At 41.3% G+C, this 22416-nt stretch overlaps 1 protein-coding gene across 4 annotated transcripts in view; it reads left to right on the forward strand.

Moving 5' to 3' along the window:
* LOC125772176 (uncharacterized) overlaps positions 1-22416 on the forward strand; it is a 51206-nt gene that overhangs the window by 25370 nt on the left and 3420 nt on the right. For 3 of the 4 annotated variants that reach the window (XM_049443627.1, XM_049443629.1, XM_049443630.1), the window contains 3 exons: positions 17486-17909; positions 20487-20624; positions 20985-21170. In XM_049443627.1, the coding sequence (XP_049299584.1) occupies positions 17486-17909; positions 20487-20624; positions 20985-21170 (748 nt within the window). The remainder of the gene's footprint in view (positions 1-17485; positions 17910-20486; positions 20625-20984; positions 21171-22416) is intronic. The other variant, XM_049443631.1, reaches the window with a different exon arrangement.

The following is a 22416-nucleotide window of genomic DNA, read 5'->3' on the forward strand; positions in this document are numbered from 1 at the left end:
GTCTAATATATGTACTACCTTGATTAAAGCGTACCAAGTGCAAATATTTAATCACTCTTAACCGACACGTACAAACACCGTGTTTTCCGTGGGAAAGGACTCCCTTTCGTCGATGATTTCAATTTACAGCACAATGTTGGGTGAACTCCAAGGAGACTCAAAAGAAAAAAACACAAAAAGTGTACGTCTTCCAATAGGCAACCCGAAGTCGCGCGACGGATATTGAGATAATGACGCATTAGCTACGCAACGTCACCATCACCAAACGGTACCGGCATTAGATGGTTCCGTTTTATTAGTTGATGTTTTTAGAGCTGGTTGTTAAAATAAGCAAAGCATGGCACCACTCGTTGGAACCCGCTTTGCGGAGTGTACGGCAAACAGTGCCGTTGTCTGGCAAATGTGACAAGTGGAAGAAATTTCGTTATTATTCTACTCTCTCTCTCTCTCTCTCCGTCTGTCTCTCGCTTGACGGTGAAAACAGTTGAATGTTGAATGCGAAACTTAGCACTTGCACTTGCTGCCGCCGACAACGGTTCTTGTTGGATGCGAAAATAGGAAGGCTTTTGAACGGTTGAAAGCTGTTCAAAACGTCCCCTACCCATCTGTCAAAGTCTGGTGAATCACGAAACGGTTTCTGTTTTGTTTCATTCATACGCTTCTCTGTCTCTCTGTTCTAATGGATACCGTGTGTGGGGGAGGGGAGTGAAATGTTCTCCAAATAAATGGAACCACTACCCACCTTTCCCTACGTAGCGGTTCCCGTTTGCCGCACACGAAGAGACGTCCTTAAGTGGGCGTTGAGCAACGATGGTTCTCATGTCCTTCTCTCCATTCACCATTATCGCCAGCGGTTACACCTGACAATATCCTGTCGGCTTCGGTTTGAAGTGGTGTCACTAACCTCACACTAGACCTTAACAGGGTGAAGCGGGGGAGAGAGAGAGAAAAAAAACGCGCGACCACGACCTCAAACTAGGACTCTGCTTCAAGGATCCATGAGAGCACATAAATAGCGTCACCGAGTGGGTCGTAACACTCGAGAGAAGATTTTTATGCTTCGACGTGCATTGAGAGGCATCCTCGGTAAAGAGGATGCCTTCAGAAGCGGTTACGAATATGGAACCCCTCCACACAACAACAAAAACCAAAACAAAGTCATATGAGATCGTTTTATTCTGTGTTTTGGAGATTGTTTTTTCTTTTTCCTTTTTTTTTTGTTTCGGCTTATATTTCGTACAACACAGCTTAAAAATCTGGCAGCTTGTGGTTTGAACATGGCTCACAATTATGCTGCGCACGTTCGAAAATACGACTCCATTGCACGGGGACCGGAAACGAATCATGTAGCAAACCGTGGCGTGAGTGTTATGTGTGTTCTGCTGTTGTGCCTTTTCTCATTTACATAGCTACCTTTTTCTTCGGAAACCGCACTTTTGCGCTTCGGTGAAGATAAAACGAATCTGGCAAGGTTAATGTTTCACCATTCCCTCCGGTATCGGATGCCAACTTGTGCTGCGCGAGCGTACCAGCAGCCGTGTTTGAACGCTTAAATTGGCTTGGCTAAAATAAAGAGAAGACACACAAAAAAACTCGACCCCTCACTGGAAAGTGGCAGGATTCCTGTAGGATGGAGATATTAAAATTCCATCCCTTGCGGCACCAGTGGCTGGTGTAAATATGTACGAGTTTTTGTCTTGGGAGCGCACATTCTCCAACTCCCATTTGCTTTGAGGTATTGATAATGAACCACGCACTCAATTATGGGCTTGTTAAGTTTGGCTGTGCGCAATACTAATTAGTACAGATAGGGAGAAATCTTTTACAAATTCTGAGGAAAAATCTACTCTCGAGGATAAGAGGGAAGCTTTGGATTATGTGTACGTATTCTTCAATTCTTCAGAAATGATACATTCTGTTTTCTGCTAGGGTTCTCTGAAATGTATCCTGGTCACGGCACCAAAAACAAATCTTTTACCAAGATGTAATCATTATTTTGACTCGCGAAAAAACACGATTCTAATGTGATTCGACATCGCCGGATTACTATTCAACTCTACATTTTGACCTTGAACATTTCATTCCGTTGTCAGGACCTCTAAACACGGAATACGAAAAAGTTTTCCATTCTCTTGTAAAACTGTCTCATTAAAAACGGAGAGAAAAAATCGATCGAAAATCCAAACTGCTTTCACTACTTTTTTGCTTGTTGTCAAAAGTAGTAGTTTTAGCATTCGATTAAATCTATTTCGGTTTAATATTCATTACCTCCGCCCAAGTGTTCCCGATAGCCTGGTGTCAAAGATAAACAAAGCCGTGATTATGGTAAACAGCGTCCAGTGTGGCAGTGCCGGCAAACGCTTACCGAATGCATCCGTCCTAGCTGCTACCGGCAAACGTTCGGCAAACCGGTAAGCGGAAGGAAGCACAAGATTACGTATAGTTTTAATGTGCACTGGGTTTCGGTCGGGCCCTGATACTCATAAATATTTATGTCTTCCCCCGAGGAGCTATTCTCTAATGCTAGTGGATTTCATTGTGAAGATGCTACGACGCTTACAACGACTAACGATCTTACGTTCGTTCGCTGGGTTCGAGAAATAAAAGATTTCAAGTTGTAGCAATTCAACGTTTTAGTTACAAAAGTTTTGCTATAACTATTAAATAAATGGGCCGGAAGAAAATAGAAGTGTTTGATAATTATGCTATATCTAAATTATAATGACGATACCATGGTGTAGTTTTATTATTTTCAAAGATAAAATATAAAAAAACTAAAACTTTCGAATTTGTAAAAGAAATCTATTACAAAATATAATTAGAAAAAAAGTCAGATAGAAAAACTAAAATAATAAAGCATTTATCCAATTGTTCTTAAAATATGTGAAGAAAACAACTTCTATGGAGATTTTTATCCTCCCAAAAGATGCTTGTAATATTTTTTTCTCGCAATAAATCTTGACGCTCACTTCTTAATGTGTTCTTCACGCCAGCAGCCGAAGCTAATGCGTTCCACCATTCATCGAATCAAGTGCTGGTGTGCACCCATTGCAAGAGAACCTTCCGCCATTAGTCAATGTTTCAGAAAAGCTCTACCTCTACTACTTGAGAAATCCCCGGAAGTCCAACAAGTCCCAGTTCTCGTTGGCATCAGCACCTATTTCACTAACACTCGCTCCCCTTCCCCATTAAGCGGTCTTGTGTATCAAACAAAAAAGCCATCATCATCCAGCACTTGGCAAATGACGTACCGGAGCAAAGGAGAGGAAGAAAAAAAAAGTCGTCCCTTCTAAATGCTTCCTTCATCGAGATGAATGGTTCTGGAGCACCGCTCGTAAGAAGAAGTCTACAGGGTGTGCATCAAACCGTGGTAGGACAAAAGCTGAACGGAACAGAATATATAAGCACTAAGCGGAACATTTCCAGGGGGGAGTTTGTTTCCAGCGTGCGTCACATTAAGGATAAGTCGAAGCAATAAAAGCGTACATGTTTGGAGATCGATTCCTAACAACCTTCCCTGGCGAAGGATAAGATTTTTTCTCCGTGCCGCATCACTTTAGCCTCAAAAAAGCTTCATCGTAAACGAAGGTGAAATATGCAAAGATTGTTTTATCAAACATACTTTGCATTGCGGGAGGTAAAGAGCAATGAATCACGTTACCAACAAACACACGCGTAAGCTACATGCTCGGGGAAGAAACCAACTTAAGGAAAATTACATTTCTTCCAGGTACTTCAGCAATGTTCAATTTACCAAGAAACCATGTTATAAGCTTACGCACACACAACCCAAAAAAAAAAGATACGAACCAAATCGAATCGAACTGTTTCAAACGATTAGCGATAAGCATTGATTTGATGTTTACCGAAAATTCGTTCGTTTGAAAATTGGTAAAATTTTCTACCCAACTTCACATTGGTTTTATGGCCAATTTACGCTCGATGCTTGTCGTTTACCAGGAAGGGGATGATTTCGTGGAAAATCATATCTTCAATTTTCACTCTTTCAACCTCTTTCAAGCCAAGCAACGTAGTAAGAAAAAGTGAAACAAAAGCGCAGAAGAAAAGTTAAACAAAAACGCGCTACTTTTCAAATTTCGACATACGCAAAAGCCAAACCTGATGCGATGGAATTCGGGTAAAATGATTGAGTTAATCGAGCAGCAGTTGGTTGGAACAACCCATACAACCGGGGCGGGGGAAGCATTTTTCAATTCACTCACTTCGTTTCGCTTCTTAATAATAATAATGATGGTGATGCGGTACGGAAGAATTCAAGATTCATCGCATTCCATTTGTCCATCTTTTTTTGTGTGTGTATCAAAACAAATATGATGGTAAATGTATTCAATACGATATGCGACTGGGCTGAATGCTACAAAAACCAACCATAGGGTTAAGGATCACGGGCGGAAAACAAAGCAACATAACTCTATGCCGCAGATTCCGCGAGAAATGGATGATACTTATGCCGTCGAGTTTTCCATGGTTCTTCATAAATATTTATAGATATGTGAAACGTGCATAAAATTTCTGGTTTTCCAAAAAGCACCATATTCACATCGTTTGGTCTCTCACACACACACGCAGTTACCATGTGCCGATGGAAAGCCCAAAAGAAAAGCTTCCCATCTTTCTTTGCCAGGTATTCCCAACAACAATGTGCTAACACTGTGTGCGTGTACATTCGTGTAACACTTTGCACACATTTGCGAGTGTATGTGTGTGTGAGAGAGATTTTATTGAGTTGGCGGGATGAAAACTTTTCCCTTTTTGGCTACCAGGCATACAATAAATTGGATTAAAGCGTCCTCGAAATGGGTCACGTTGGGCAGAACATTTGGACAAACCAATGCTACATCAACAATAAGGCAGCATCCACAAAAGGCTGATTATTCCACTGCGAATGCGACCTTTACCACCGAAAAGCTTGCGTGAAGGAAGCTTCCATTAATCCTATGATAACAGTTTGGGCAATTACAACTAGTGCCGAAGTTTATTTTCTAACGCAACTGAAACTTACTTTGTGCCACAAGAATACAAAAGCGAACTCAAACAACCCTGCAGAAGAAACAACATCGTGCCGGTCCCAAAAATTCCATTTGCCCATGGTGTGGCTGATTTCATCGCCATTTGCAATAAGCACCTTTCCCTCGTTTTACCTGCTTTCAACACGATGGTGACTACAATTACCCTTCCATCCGAAAACCTGCCCCGGCACTCCACCCTCGGTTGATATAAATCTTCCCCTCCCCCTGCGAAAAAGCGTGCCCGTGCTGGGTGGAAAAACGTGCGCAAAATGTTCATCCCCTCCAACTCCCCACAATTCACCCATTTGGCGGCAGATGAATCTTATCGGCACGTTTCCAGGTGACGAACAAAATGGCCTGGCAGCAGCAAACGCAGAAATAGCACGCAATTCTCGAACTTCAAATTGCTTCCACCATTTCCGGAAAACACGTGCAATCGTTCTTCTCCTGTGCCAGGTTTTGTGCGCTTCCATCATCTACCGATTCTCGATTGTTCTTGCTAACGCGAATTCATCTTCCAATTTGTCTATTGGCTGCCATTGTTGTGGATCGGTCCATGTTTTGTCGTGCTGCGTGTGTGTGTATGTGTGTGCCAGCTATTGAATATTTATGAGCCTCAAGTTAACTCCTATTTGGGGGGGGGGGGGGGGGGGGAGGGGGACCAACCAAGCACACATACACCCGTACGTACATCGGGATAAGTCCTAGCACTGCAGAGACATGTGCGAAATTCGGATGTCGTCGATAAGCAAAAATCGTACACAAACATTTTTGTACTGTGCTCTTGCTTAGAGAGGCCCAAAAAACTCCGAATCCATTTGGCGTGCAAAGTACCCGTTTAACGTTTGCCAATCGACATCGGGAAGGTGGGGCGAAAAGATTGCTTTTCGAGGACGAATGGATTCCGTCGATGTTGGCTGGATGATGACGAGTTCGACCGTGTGACGCCACACCCAGTACAAGTGTGTGAGTATTGTCGAATCGAATATGTTGCTGGGGAATTATGAAAAGCTTTAATCGCAGTCACGTACATTCTGCAGATCTATTTGACTTTTATTTATCCTCAATGTTGTGATATTCCTAACAGCTTGATGTTTCCCAAAAAAGGCTGACGGCAGTAGTAACAAATTGGTGACATTATTTGATCTTTATTTTTTTTTTTGTACATTTTAAGCATTATCGATAACAATAGTAAATAGATGTTTTCTTTATTTTGAAAGACTAATTAAAAAAAAGGAAATATTCTATCCTCTGTCTGGAAGACTTTAGCGATAGGACTGTAACAAGTGAAAAGCTATCTAAGCAAACCACACACATCCCTGAAAGTAACTATCTAAAATATGCAATATTAATTCATTCATAATCTAACTCGGAATGTCATTCCATTCGCTACAGACAGAACGCACGCAACGTTTACGCGTGTCTCGCCCAGTCAGTATCATAACTCGCCCAATCCCCGAAACGATTGCGATTGGTCTGGCCTGGCACCGTAGCCGCTTCACATGTCAATTTATTTCCGCCTCATAAAAGAGATAAACGAACCCAATTACACAACAAAAAGCCATCCATAAAATATACCCGTTTTCTCCGCGCAACTTACCATTCATCCCGTGCAGTCCCCTAAAAATAAGCCGCACCGATGGAGGCGCCCAGTCGTTCAGCGTAATTTTTATTGCTTCAAAAAAAAAAACGTGTACACAAATCAAAACAAATGATAGTTGAACTTTGCATTCCACGCAAACGTTCGTTTTTGTTTGCACCACGGTCCAGATGGATTGAGTGTTTGCGATCCACCACTCGCCGTATGGATGTCTCTCGTGTTTGTTTTTTTGTCTTTGCCTTCTACCCAGCGCCATTTGATTGAATGATGGGAATTATGTCCATCGTTAACAGGCTAACTTCTCCCTCAAGCAGGGATGAATTGGAATGAATGCACGTGAGATGGATTTGTATGAAATGTGTATTCAAAATGTGACTGCAGATATATGGAGAAAATATGACCAACCCGACTGCGTAATGGCCGTCACTCCATTGAAACGGACTGTAATAATCCATGCCTATAACTGACATACGGTTCATTTTTCATCCCCCGTCACTGATTGCACCCTGACACACGGACCGGGAAGCCACAGATAGTTCTAGCGCTTTCATATGCCCGCTGGATATGTCCTTTTGCAATCTGTTTTCCTTGGATCGCTTCGGTCGAAAGCGGGTCCGAAAGGTTCTACAAACCGTGCTCGGGGCTATTTGTGTCCTTTTGGTTTATTGAACGATGGACGACGTGATACGCCAACAAACCCGTAGCATTGCTGAAGCATATCCTGGTCCAGATAGTTACCAGAGCGTACGGGATGTTCTCGTTCTATGGAAACGATTTTCTCTCAATGAAATCATAACCGTCACAAGAATTATCTACACCCATAGGGCGGGTCTGTTGGAGGCGTTCTGTATGCTTATCTCGTTAATGCAAGGTTAACGAAGACTTTTCAACCATTTAAGACACTTTTAATCATGCGTAATTTTTCGTTTTAATTGCGTTATGCTCTTTGACTCTCAATAGGAACGTTGACCTCATCATTTACGCTATTCTTCGTGATTATATTTTATTTAAATGTATTAAAAACATAAGAAAATGAGAGGTTGGTTGGTGGATCATTTTTGGTTTCTTGCTACAAACCTTACATAAGAAATGATTTAAATTAGTTTAAAATGTAAGAGAAACCTTTCGCGCTTATAATATGGCTTCGTTTCAAAAACGAACTCTGAAGCTTTTTTGTTCTTACGAAACACTTGAAACTATACCCATCAATCGCAGTTTTTGTAAAGCACGGTGTAGAAAAATTGTTCATCGAGCCACAACCAAACCCAAAATGATGGTTGGCTCGTCAGCTGCCATTCCCGATTTCATTGCACCCTGTACCCGAAGCAACCAGTATCGTCACAAGCTCGGAACAGATCGACAAGAAGCTTCTACATATCTATCAGAACGTTCACAAATCGATGCGAAAAACGCCAATCGAACAAACCAAACGCAAAAGCGGCCAGAGGAACGAAATAGACGCTGTGTATTTCTACATATCTAAATCGGTTCAAAATAAATTGAATTTCAAATGAAGCTTCTTCGAGCTGGTACGGATCCGGCCCGAAAACGAATCCGAAACTTTTCCACTGTACACCGAACAGAAAGAGGGGGTTTCGATTAGGAGGAGGAAACCAAGGGGAGGGTTGGAAGAGGTGGCCGTGTATGCGACGAGGGCATTTTATTTAAATGGAAAACTCCATCCCCTCCAAAAAATCTTCTTTAACGTTCGTTCTCCAACCCAAACCTCCACCTCAACACATCCCTTGCGGCCACAGATCGCACTCGAGCAGTGGGCAAAGCTTCTTCGGATCGGATGTGTGGCATGGAGCAAGCGAGTGGCGTCACATAATAAAAGGAACATCATTTTTCATTCCACTTCAAGTATTAGAAAAGAAAGGTGGAGCACAGAAAAAAAAAGAAGCGAAACAACACACAATCAAACCACCCGTATCCCTTAATGGAGGTAGAGAAAACTTTCAACTCGCCCTGAAATTTGACACCAAAGCGTGGCTTGCGAAATAGCAATCAATTGGAAAGTTGGAGGAAACCCTTTCTGCAGAAATCTTCTTCGTCAGTTCGATCGTTGTTGTTAGGGTGGTTGTTGTGGGGTTTCTATTCCATCCTTTTGACACTACTATGTGCTCCCGAAAGCGCTATTGGCTTCAAACTGTTTCTGCTGCAGGGTATCCTTCCGACGAGAAATGCCCGACGTCCATGGATTTATGAAAAATTCAAATCCAATAATATCAAATTTTGCAACCCCCACCCTTTGATGGGGGGGGGGGGGGGTGTTATTTTTGCTTCCACTGTTGTTGTTGTTGTTGTTGATTGCTCGTATGACATATCTCGTGTATCCTGTCGGGTGCGGCAAAATGAAGTCATCCTTCATTCGACACCGAACACAACAGGATCCGGGGCGATGCAATTTCAACAAGGTGCATCCACACCAATCCTGCTATTGGGATAGCCACTTTGCCAGGTAGTTTCGAAGTTTTATTTTTTCCTCTCTCTCCCTCTCTCTTGCTCTCTCGATAGAGGAAAATATGTTATCTGTTTCCACTTGTATATGTGACCATGGTTTGTTTTACCATCACCACAAGTTCGTGTGCAGCTGCGAAATACGAAATTCCCTTCTGTCATCGGGAAAAATCGGTACGGAAAATGTATCAGAAATTGCTTTTCGGTGCCCTGGGTGCAATTGGTTGCATACCCTGTTCGATCAACTCGAACGCTTGCGGCACCCCCACCGAAGGACACCCCACCTGCGTACGGTTCTGCGGCAGCTTTAGGAGGGCCTTAACTATGGTTACGGTTTGCGAGAAGGTGACCAGTCACACCGCGTTACATCTCCGATGAATTGTAATACATTTCCTATTAGCAAACATGTCAAAGGCAATACCGATGCATGTAGCGAGTGGGATGAAAAGCAAAAAAAAAACGGTTCGGTGTGCAATATTGCTACATGCTTGCAGCGTTCCGGGGTTTTTTGCAATGAAATTGTTCTCCCCTTTTTACCGGGTACGGGTTTGGCCAATTTCTGCAATCGGCTTATGATATTCCATATGGAGCGGAAGCATTTTTTTTCGCCTCCCCCCATTTTATCGCATATTTCTTCACGGTGCATTGCACTGAATCGTTGCCCAAGACATGACAGCTATGAAATGCATATTGCTGCACCAAATGGCAAAGCTTACGAATATGAATTTATTTAATGTAGCACGAAAAAGTCGCGCCCGTCAGTGGGCTAACGGGATACGAACCATGGAAAGCCATAAAAATGAATTCTGCAACAGGATACATTAACGTGGTACGTTGTAATTTCTATTACATTTCATTGCAGATTAATTTCATAGCTTTTATGCCGTCCATTTAAATATTTAATTACATATTTTAATTATAGTATTTCTTGCCTGCAGTATTTGTACACAAGTTTCATATTAATATGAGCTTAACAGAAAACAATCTGTTTCAATGTAATGATATTAATAATTCACACCAATGGAACAAACCTCCTGGTTCGTAACAATTGGTTTGAAAATAATTAAAATCTACAGTATTTTATAATGTTGATTACAGTTGACTTTAACATGAGATGGATTGTGTATAAAATGTTTTGCTATTTTTGACCATTATTATAATGCCTTAATGAAATTATAATTATAATGAAATAGCTTTAAAAAAGAAATGCTATGCAGCTGTGGTTTGTTTGTTTTTTGTTAACAAAAACTTTTTACTTTTACATAACCTCAAAAGGTTGCAAAATGATTTAAAAAATACTCAAGTTATATTATATTAGCCAACTATGTGTTCTACATACATCGAATTGAATAAACAAACAACACTTTTCACCGTTTAGCTTCTATTTCACTAATGAACGAACACTTTCCCGAAAAGTGGTCGAATGAGTAATAGGCAACCAACGTCCGAACGGAAGGACACACATTCTTCACTGTTTTGTGAATCCACTGTTGCTCTATGTGGTGGTTCCAAGAATGGGAATGTTCGTAGAGTTGTATTGTTGGTTGTGTTTCTGTTTTTCTTTATTTCTTCTATGCCATCACAAGATAAATGATATCCGACAACCACACCATATATCCGGTTAGATCCGTGAAACAAACCACCAACAGACACACACACAGTACAGTAAAAGGACGTCCCTGAAAGACTTTGTGTGTATGAGTTGTATTGCAGGCAGGAAATAGCAAATACCTATTTATGTTCTCTCCGTTAAAACGGATTAGTTTGTTGTTCCGGTTTGCGATAACTTTGTGCCTGGTCGTACAAAGTGCAGTTGCCGGTTTGCCATCTCGCTTGCAGCCAGCCTTTCACTGGCAATCCCGCTTTTCCCGCAGTCATTTATTTGCTCTTCCTGCGACAGTGCATTGGTATAGTGTTCGCTTCTATTCTTTTCTTCCACCCTCATTTTCTACTCACCTTCTTCGTGAGTATAAAATGCCGTGAGATTCCGAGTGAATTGTGCCATCATAATAAACACGAGCGGCGAAACACGTAGCAGCAATGGTGCAAAACATACCATCGCACGCCAAGGATAATAATGACAAAATGCTACATAGCAGCAGCGTCCGCACGTGTGCAACGTGGTTGTGGGTGGGTGTGCCATATTTCCTGTGATGCTATGCTGGCACGCCACCGAAGAAGAGCCGTTTTAATCGGCTCATCGCATAATGCATCACCCGGTGTATGCACACAGTACACAGTATAAGCAAGCGACTGATTTCCGGCCAGCGTTCCGCTGAAAGCACCATCTGGGTGCGGGAAAAAGATTTCAATTTCCATATGCTCCAGCAGGCCAGCACGAACTGGCACGAAAAAAAAGGGAGCAAAAACTGTTACATTAGCCAACCGGGGACGGTTCTGGTCCGTGTTTACGTTTACCGATTCCGTTGGCTGGAGGAATAGAGCCGAAGTAGAGTAGATTAAAAATAACAAAACAGTAATCATCATCAGCATCGATGGCTTAGGATCGAGTCTCGATCGTTAAGTAAAAGCAAAAAAAGAAAAGAAAAACAAATCTCATTCCACTGCTGGATTAGCGAAACTGGACGCTGGAGTTTACCAAAGCATTTCCATTCGTTCTCGGTGGTCTTTCGGTGATGTCTTTTCAAAGTAGCTGCACCCACCCAATGGCAAGACACCCGCATGATTTTACCGGAAAGTTGTTTGCGTTAAAATTCAATCAAGCAAAAGTAAACAAATCCAACCAAGTTTTCAATGAAAGCAGCACGCAGAGTGAAAGATTTTTTGGATTTAAAATTTTCACCAGTGTTTAGGGGAATCGTACGGTTGGGGTATGAGAAGGCATTTTACAGCTGAATTTTAATTAAACAGTGCATTTATAGCGTGGTTCAGATGTACATTGTATGATAGAAGTCCCCCACTTCAACTCTCATTTTTGGTATTTGATTCGAATTTTAACAAATATTTGAGAACCAAAAGAAATAGAAGATAAAGATAATGATTTATAACAATTTTTTTAGAAAAATCCACATAAAATAGAGTGGTCCGAATAAATTTCCACTCTCATAAATCATTGAACATTTTTATGTTTTCCTCTCACAACATATGCTCAACCACGTACTGAATTTAAACAAAAAGAAATCCTACAATGCACCGTTTTGAGAGTTACTTTTTTACAGTCTCTACACCAAACCTGCCGTGTGCTGATATTTTATCTTCCTTAGTGCAGCTTGCCACGTGACCACGTATTTTCGTATTTGGAACTATTAAACAAAATGGTAATATCTATTTCTGTCACGTCTTTCGGGCCCATTCGGTCAAGGTAGAGCGTACCGGATGTCGCACAACCATGAGCGGAAAACTTTCTAATACGATAACCATTACTCTTTCTTTTCATAAAGGAATGCGTTATCAAAACTGCATTCCTACCGTAAGGTGCACCATCTAAAAGCTTGGTGCAATATATTTTCTATCCATGGCGCACCAGGCGTCTCCATTAGGTTGACGGTTTTTTTTTTCATTTCCCGTTGTAGGAAGCATAAATATTTACCAAGGCGGTGGGAAAAAAGCTCTGCCCAGCTGATTTTATGCTTATTCTTTTTCTTGTTTTTTGTGATCACCAACCATGTATGCTTTAATCGTTGGAATTCATTCTCAATGCGTTTATTTCGCTGCTTTCGAATCTTATTCGCTCTCTTACATGGAACCGTTTATGGACCATAAATCTGTTCCGATTTCTTTCTTCAACTTCTTTTAAGCTTCCTAGCACTGGTCGGAACACAGCTATCTTTACCAAGCTCCAGGAGCTAGCATCCCAATTTATACCAACCCGGTATGTGTCATCCCAGGTTTTCTTTCACGATAACCTACGGCGTACCATCGTTCGTTCGACCGGAAACGGATAAGAACCCAACCATGGTCTCTTCTACAAGTTTTATCCTTTTCATCATGTGCTCCATTCCATTCATTTGACTCTTTTTTTCGGTGTCCTTTCTGAGAGGTTATCGTCTTACTGGGGCGATTCTTTCATTCAACCCGACGAACAGTCGTAACGGATGTGGACTTTGTGGACCGAGAAAACCTAGGAAAAAGTGGTCGCGGCAACGCTTATTCGTCTTTGCCCGTTTTGGCAAAGCAAAATGGCACGGACATTCATTCTGGTCTAAAAATCTCTACCAAGAGGTAAACGGTAAGGGTTTTAGTTCAGATTTTGTGACCGATTTTATGAAACCTTTTTTTTGCTCTCTCTCTCAAAGTCAACCGGAACCGGTAGGTTAGACCATAGGTCCTGCTACCATGGAACTGTGACCGTTTGCACCGTGCTTTTATACCATTGGAACATTATCGACCGTGCAGGGCTGTGATGTGCAAAAAGTGCTATGATTTATAGGGGATTTATTAATTAAATGCTTCCGGTCCCGAAGGTTATACCGTGTCTCGGGACCTTTCTTATCGCTTGACCAACAGCATCAGACCGGACTCGGTGATTTCTGATACTTTTAAGCTATCTGCCAACGTGCAGAAGGTAGGAAAATTTCTTTCTCATTACTAAGAAAGTGTATGGAATTAGTTTCATTTCGTTTTATAGTGTGAGTGTGCTATCGAAAGGATGAAAAGATAAAAATCCTTATAAAATCACAATTATTTCATAGAGGATATGTAGAAGAATAAGTAAATTTAAAAAATCTACTTCATAATAATGAAAATAATGTAATTGTAAATAGATGTGATAAGCTTATTAAACATGAAAACAGTTGTTTCACATTAAGAATGCAAAAAAGAATCACCAACAAAATTATCAAAAAATCGATGGAGACGCCCGGTCGCTCACACCATGCAACTGGCTGCGTACGGATGTTACATTCAAACTTTACACAAATCAATTAGGAAAATGAAACGACAAAAGAATAACCAGATCGTACGAAATAAACGGACGGCGAGGTCTATGGACTGTAAACATCGAGTGCATTCCTCGAATGACTGCACCAGTTCCGTGATAGATAGGATGCGCCTCGAACGTGAACGATCGACAGCACACAAATAATCACGATTGCAAGTGGTGATTATCATGATAGCTAACGAGTCGGAACAAATCATGTACCTAACACTGGGCGGGAGAGACCGTTTCCCCCCTGGCCATACCGGCGATTCGATTTCCGTACGCTGTCCGAGTGGCGCCTGTTGAAATTTAATTAAGGACGTGACCAAGTGATATCTCTGCAACGGGTACTGACTCTTCGTTTGTGTGTTTGTGCGCGTCAATGGTTGTGTTTGCTCTGATGGGTCAGGGTCGATCGTAGCTTAATGCTTGCTTTTAGTCATAGATGGCAGTAGTGATGATGATAAATCCAGCGAGTTACGTGGTCGTAAAATTGGTTTCTACGATTTGCTCCGCTTGATTAGATGAAGCAACTTTATTTGCTGGTTGATTTGGAGCTCATCCCTTTTTGGGGTGCTTATGTGTGAGGGAGGAACTTGTTGGAATCGTTGCTATAAATTAAGTTTGCCCGAGTTTAATTTGACGTGAGTAAACATTTCGAGGGTCGAAAAACATGAAGGCGTGAAGCAGACATTTTAGCCAATCAACGTTTCAAACATACTAATGAGAGAAGATGTAACCTTCTTTTTATGTTATTAATTCCAGAAGTGTACCAAAAAAACACCTCCCATGCGAAGGTTAAAAACCTTAATGCAACAATGTTAAAGTAAAAATCATTACTTTAAATAAATGTTTTGAAACTCCAATACATTTCACCACTACCTACTGCGAGGCTTAACATGCCAATGGAAAATACACACAACCGTTTGCATAAGAAAAGCAATTATTCTTCGCCCTTCAGTACCATCGTGCATCGGCTACTACCACCCACCGGTGTCAGTGGCCACCATTTATTATAAAGCACATCTCTTCTTTTTATCTGTGTTCCCATCCACTTCCCCGTTTTTCTTCATCCCCGTCACAGTGGGAGCGCAACCGTGGCAAATACTTTAATGCTCTGGTTTTTCTCAATTCCCGTGAACTACTGCCAGCGGCATTATTTACCATTTACCATCGTCAATCGGGAAACCAAAACCCCCTGGAAGCGTGACCAAGGCCAGCACGTACTGGATTCGTTACTGGTTTTCCATTATAAATCACAGTACCTGCTGTAAAATTATGTTGTTTTATTATGTTTTTGCTGTTTATATTCAATTTAATTTAATAATTAAGTAATTTAAAGTAATTTAATAAAATAATTTTAAAAAATAAATATTTCTTCATAGTTATACAAACTATATTCAGAAACACAAAAAACGTTATTACCTAAGCACATTAACAGGAAATATCTATCACACGAAACGCCCAAATATTTGCTATTTGATTTCATTTTTATGCTTAATATCTATCACAAACTCCTCTTGAACGATTTCATCAAAGCTCATCACTGTACTGTGCCTTGCTTTTCGTACTATTTCTGACCTGTTTGTGCTTTTATCGTTTGTTATGATTTGGAAAATTGAAATTGCGCCTCGCACTCGGCAATCAAAATACCGAATCAAATAAATCCATCAGCACGAACACGAATTACGCCAGTGGGTAAACTCGCAACCGTGAGGCAAACGAATGTAAGAATACAACAAAAAGTTAAATCTTCTGTCGTACGTACCAAAACGATGTTGAGTTTTGTAAATTACTTTTTCGATTTCGCTCGTTTGCAGAGGGTAATAAAAATTCGACCACATGATCGTGTGAAACGGCGAAACGGTTATTCATGGAAAATCATGATGAGGTACAACACCCAACCTTCAGATTGAACTACTGGCATCAGCTGTATGTAAAGCTTATCCATAACTAAAAGCCCTGGTGGTCAGAAGTAAAAGAAAACACAAAACAATCAACTGCATAACTTTGCACCTCTGTAATGAGAACATACGATGCAAAAATTCCTTACACTTGCTTCATCCTTGTGTTGGTAAGCCATAAAGCAGCGCAGCGAAGAATTAAAATTTAATTGACATTTCCCACCCGAAGGTTACCGGCACGCTAACGAAACACAACGTGGGGCAAAATATTTTACAGCGAGAAACAGACACTCAGTTGCCCTTGTCTTGGTGTGGTTTTACTTTATTAATATCCTTTTTTCTTTACTTCGTTGTAAAGGTAAATGGTAAATAAATCCTCTCAGTGATCGATGGATCCGTGTAAAGGGCAAGTTGTGTCAATGTACGTTTTAGTCTCAACGAACTTGAGTCACTATTTTGTGGTGAATAAACAGAAAAGAGATAAAAAAGAAGAGACTAAAGAAAGGACAAAAAGCGAGAGAAACTTCCCACTGGACATACGAGTGGACCGATGTAGGCAATCAGTTTTAATTATTCACTAGCCGAGCTTCAAGAACTTATCAACCGTTCCACACTGCCTTGGAACCGCACAACGACACGAACGGAAATTACTCTCATCCAAGGCAAAAGATCGTTCACCCATCAGGCTTGTCCGTGCCCATGTAAGCGAAATTGCATGGAAAGCGAACGGCTAATAAAGTAAAACAGTAACCATCCCTGGTTCCACGGGACATGCCGGAACACATACACCGGTACCAGAGATCGGTTTGTTCCGTGCTATCCACCGAGAAGTGGCACCACAAAAAGGTGACTGGAAAAATAATTAGAATTTATTATTACAACCGTCCCGGGCGTTACTGACGCTGCTGGTACGGTGCGTATTCTTTGCGGCCGACGCTGAAGCTTTCACGTTCACCGCTAGGATCGAACGTTACCACCGTTTTGTGACCAGTGGCCATTCATTCGTACGTTCTACATCCATCATGCGCCTACCGTCTACCATCATCGCTCATAAGCTATCCTTTCATCCTCCCGCTGGGAGATGGTTATGGGGATGGTATGGACACGTTTTGCAACTCCCGTCGGTCAGCTCGGTGCTGAAGATGAATGGATGTGATCCCCGGTTATACGGTAGCGTCGGATCAGATCATCTCATTGGCCTCGTTGTAGGCTTTTGCTCCGTATCACGCATAAAGTTGATTCGAGCAGGGTCGGCCTAACTGTGTACCATTCTGGTCTGGTGGGAAATTAGATCGAAACATTACGGACCGGGCGATACACGACCATCTTGCGAAACCTTCCATCATGCTTACGATGATTAGTTACGTAGACTATTGTCATGCAAAGGGCGCATCATATGTTAGACCGTTGAGCTTCTACCTGAATGATACTGAAAAGCCGATATTCAACTAAACTGTCGGTGGAATTGCCTCGAAAGATTGTTCCAGGTGTATTTTTAGAACAAATTATATGTACTAAAAAGATATTCAAACAATAAATAATATTATTTGCACAATTTATACCTTAAATAAACTCTTTTTTTCGTCCTCTCTTTGTATTACTTTCCCGGTAGATGAACATTCTGGTAATATCATTTCTGGCCGTGGTGTCGCTGACAACCTTCCCGACCCAGACGTACTGTACGCCGGCCGCATCCAGCAGTGGTACGCACGATCCGAAGAAATCGGTTGCCGCCGCCGAAGCCGCCCAGCCGGTCAACGATAATGGGCTGAAGGAGATCTGGCAGGAGGACGACCGGGAGGTGCTGATCCGTAACGAGCGGGGCACCAAGAACGGAGGCAGCGCAGCGGCCGGTAAGAAGAACCACAAGAAAGAGAAACTTTCCCCTTACAGCACGCATCAGCGGCATCAAGATCAGCAGCAGCAGCAGCAGCTTCAGCAGCAGAAGCAGGACCAGCAGCAACTCGGTACCGGAAGCCGCAAAGGCCAGAAAAAGGTGAAACCGACCGATGCGACCAGATCTGAGCCGGCAGCGAGTAAGTGAATTTTGTGTCCGAGATCAGTTTTCTGCTAACGGAGTGTTCGCTTGACTAAACTGAAGTAACGTGGCATTGGGATGGAATGGGGCTTTACGATGCCGGTGCTAACTAACCTGGAGTGACGAAACGCTAATCTACTAACCATCGCTTTGGAGTGATTCAACTAATCTCTAGTCCTTCAATGCTTGTTTGGCTTCCGTTTTGTTTCTTTCAATGCATCAAAATCATCTCATTTGCACTCGTATTATTATTTCTTTTTTAATTAATTAATCTAACTTTTCAAATGTTTTAAAATACTTTTTTTAATTACAAAAAAGTCCTATTAAATTTTGCGATTAAAATTAAATAACTTAAATAACTCATGATTTAGATACGAATTTGAATTATACTTGGGTTTTTAGAACACAGATTTGTTCTAAAAACGTTTAGTATTGAATTTACTAAGATTGCTTCAACAAAAAGCGTACTAAATCAACAACTTGCGATACTTGTTCCTCATATATTAAACCACTTTGAAGCCCATATCAAGTGTTTTCCTTAATTTACACTTCTACGAGTTAATTTATTAGCATGACCGTGTGTGTGTGCGTTTGTATGAAATTCAATGTTTGAAGTAGACCCATGTTTTCGTGTTAATTTATTACCCACTAATTCGACAGTGAACGCAACAGACCCGACATAACCGGAGGTGGGACATTCGGTAACGTCAAAACCTACAAACCTAATGCGGTAGATCCAGCGTACCCAAAAACAGCCTGAACCGGCCTGAACTCGGACAGGAGAAAACCACAATTTTAGCATGATCTGCAAACGCTCGTACGCATCAGCGACTGGGGCAAGCGTGTCGATCGCATGTGGAAGGATTGAACCACACACTCACACACATACAAGGATCAGATACTAATTAGACAAACGCCATTCGGACGCTAATTCCGCAGCACGGAATACTAAGAATCAGTTAGAGGACGTCGATGTCCTAACCTCAAACAAAATGCCCGCACAAACATACGGCAATGGAACGATGGATGCGCTCCCGTCCTTTTGAATTGCGTGCGTACTATGTGTACGTTTGTGTTTTGCGGTACTAAAACACACACACACACACACACAAACCTTATTCTCCTTGTGCCCGCACACACCGCCAAAATGGGGCCAACCTTCTGGAATGAATTTAATCAAAATTAAGTTTACCTCACAAACATTACCCAGAAAGGCATTGTCCTTCCCGGGCTCGTGTGTGTGTGTGTGTGTTTGTGATGGCCATTTTGTGTGTTTGTAAGGGAGATATGCAGCATGCTGCAACAATATTCTACCTTCCCCCGATCTCATCTCATCCTTGGAAATGGTCACCTCTGTGTGTAGTACCAGCTTACCAACCACATCCTTGAGTGAGCGAAACACTACAAGAGCTCACACTGCAACACGATGCATCCATTGTGGGATGAAAATCGCTTTCGCAAATCGTCCTGCTGTAGCCGCTTTACCCGCTACTGATGATTACCATTTTCATTTTTCATTGTCCCACACAGCAGCATCAGCAGCGGCACGTTCCGAAACCCGTGGTTGAGTTCTTTGATTTGCACAAAATGGCGACCCATTTGTCCTGTAGAGTCTGTCCATCGCAGCCGTTGGTGCAGCGATTCGGACGGGAGTGTGTGTTTTTTTTGGTTGCTTGCCTTACAATGTGCAAATAATTCATAAAATGTGCTACAAATGGCATATTGCTTCAGGTGCTTTTGTACACCGATCGCAACCCAGTGCAGTTGATGTTTTATTTGTGTTGGTGCATGCAGCTGAATTCATTACGTTTTTGCTACCTTTTTTTCAGTACTGCATTCATAAGTGATGGTAACTTTTACTGTCTGTTAGTTTTGATATAATGTTAAGGACGAATATTGGATTCAACGAATGAATAAACATAAGACAACATAATAAAATTTTCTTAATTAAAAATATTCCATCAGAATAATATATGAGTTAGTCAACTTTTTTTCGATATTTTTACATTAACTTTAAAGGGAAAACACTGTGTTAAATAATACAATCAGTTTGTTGTTAATATGAAAAAATATTTAAATATGACAGAAACAAACGAAGGAATATGATTAAAGATAAAAAATGACATTTTAAGATTAATTTTATTTAATAAAAAATATTGTTTTTGTTGTACTATCACTTCATTCATTCATTCTAAATTTTATATTATTTGCTTCAGTAATTTAACAATATTGATCGTTTTCCACATTTTTGGTAGAAATTTTGTGAATATAATTTGTGTGAGAGTGTTTTTCTACTTTATTCACCTACTTCATCCTACTTCTCCATTTGAGTGGTTATTGTATTGCCTAACACTAACAAAAGTAAACACTTACCTACTAATAAGCTAATAAACATTTATAGTGACGACAGTAATGTTCATCTTGTAAATTGTTTGCTACCAAAAAGAAACCCATTAACATTATTTGCTGACCTGGTTTTTCCTGTTCTCTCGCCATTTTTATTCGCTCCCTCTTTTACCTTGTCGTACACAAAACGTGATCGACACGTTGTGTTGTTGATGACGCCCACCGGTAGACTCCCAGTGCCGCTACACCAAGGGACCGTGGACCGAATGTGACGCTACCACCAACAAACGTTCCCGAACCCTTTCGCTGAAAAAGGGCGAATCGTCCTGCGTCCAGACCCGTACCATTGAGAAGAAATGCAAAAAAGGTGCGTACATGGGGCAGTATGTATAATAGCAGCAATATGTGTTTCCATTTTCCTTTCTTTTTTTGTTTATACATTACAAAAAAATGTACATACATCAACCTCTAGTTGGTGTGCCAAAAAGGGTCATGCGTTTAAATCTGAATCCTTTTTTTGCTATTTAATGTCAAGTGAATGAGAGGAAAAATCCTCCCAAAAGCTTCCCTCCCAGGAGCTCTTTTTTTGGGTTTTTTTGTGAACGAAACTTTTTGGCCTGTCTCGTCCTTTCCTTTGCTGATGACAACGATCTTATCCGATCTACGTTTAACTTTAATGTGCCGGATAATTCACCATTTTTTATTATTATTATCATTACTGCTGTAGCCTGCCGTTACGACAAGGGAGCCTGGTCCGACTGTGACACCAACGGACAGATGTCCCGCACGGACAGCCTGAAGCAGTCGAGCGATACCACCTGCCAGACGACGAGAGTGGTCAACAAAAACTGCAACCAGGGCAAGTCCAAAGACAAACAGAACAAACCACCGAAGGCTGAGAAGAAGGAGAAAGGTAAATGTTCCGTGCCAACGCTCTACACACGCTCCCTCATTTACAGGTTTTCCGGGGGGGGGGGGGGGTGAAAATGAAAAATGGTTGTTGTACTATCCCCCCGGGGGGAGGGATTGAAAAAAAGCTTGCATATCGTAAGGAAACATGAAGAAACAAACAAACCCTACCACATCCGGGTTTTCATCAACCTCCGTTTTAGTTGTGTTCCTAGCAAAAATAAACACCACACAGCCGCCATTACGTTCCAGAGCTTTGTGCTCTTTAATCTTATCGTTTCTTTTTACAACTACTTTTGTTCCCTCTTTTTTGTACCACTTCCACTGTGCTGCGGGCATACATCAAACGGCGCTCCGTTCAACCGTACAACCGGCCAGTGCGAAAGCTTAAACGATTCCTAAAGCTGCACAACAAGCAGAAGCAACCCAACGCATCCTAGTGCTTGCGCTACTTTGCGTACCGACCTTTCGATCTTTTTTTTTTGGTACGGTCACCTTTACGGTCATCCCGGTTCGGCCCAACCGTGTGGACTGATGTACCTTAGTGTCTCAACCGTGGTTATGTTTAGCTTTATGTACGACGATACCATGCGACCGGTGAGAATATGGCGACCACAGCAGCCGTAAATTTAATGCCCAGTGTACATGTGTTTGTGTGGGTTTTTTTTTCTTCTTCTGCCTAAGAGCAAATGGAAGCAAGCAAACAAAAACCAAAAATAACTACTTTCCTTCCTAGGCACTTTGTTATCGGTCACCCATCACTATCAGGCAGGAAAAAAAAATGGCAGCAAAAACAGAACGTGTAGATAGTGCTAGAGAAGCTACAAAAGAAAAGCGTTTTCCCCTTGCACTTAAACACTTTTGTTTCGCATGGTTTTGATGAAGCATTTAAACTTTATGATCATGGCCGTTTTGTGTCATGAATTTCAACCAAAACATGTATGCTTTTACACGAGTTAAGGCATATATACTAATAGCTAAATAATGTTTAAGCTCTTCTTTAACCCTTCAATGCACAGTGTGTTTTATGATTGGGAATTTAATGCACTTTTCAATGAGTTAAAGCTCATAAGCCACGAGCACCATTGAGTATTTCTGTAATCAAATTTAAAGGAGAATTATGGGATTGTTCGAACAAAGTTTATGCAAGTGGAAAATAGAAATAAATGTCCCAAAGAAAAATGACAATCCAAACAAGGATAAAACTCAAACCAATTGGAGATGTACCAAATTAAAATGAAGATTCATTC

This window comes from Anopheles funestus, chromosome 3RL (genome assembly GCF_943734845.2).
Source record: "Anopheles funestus chromosome 3RL, idAnoFuneDA-416_04, whole genome shotgun sequence".
Lineage (NCBI taxonomy): Eukaryota > Metazoa > Arthropoda > Insecta > Diptera > Culicidae > Anopheles > Anopheles funestus.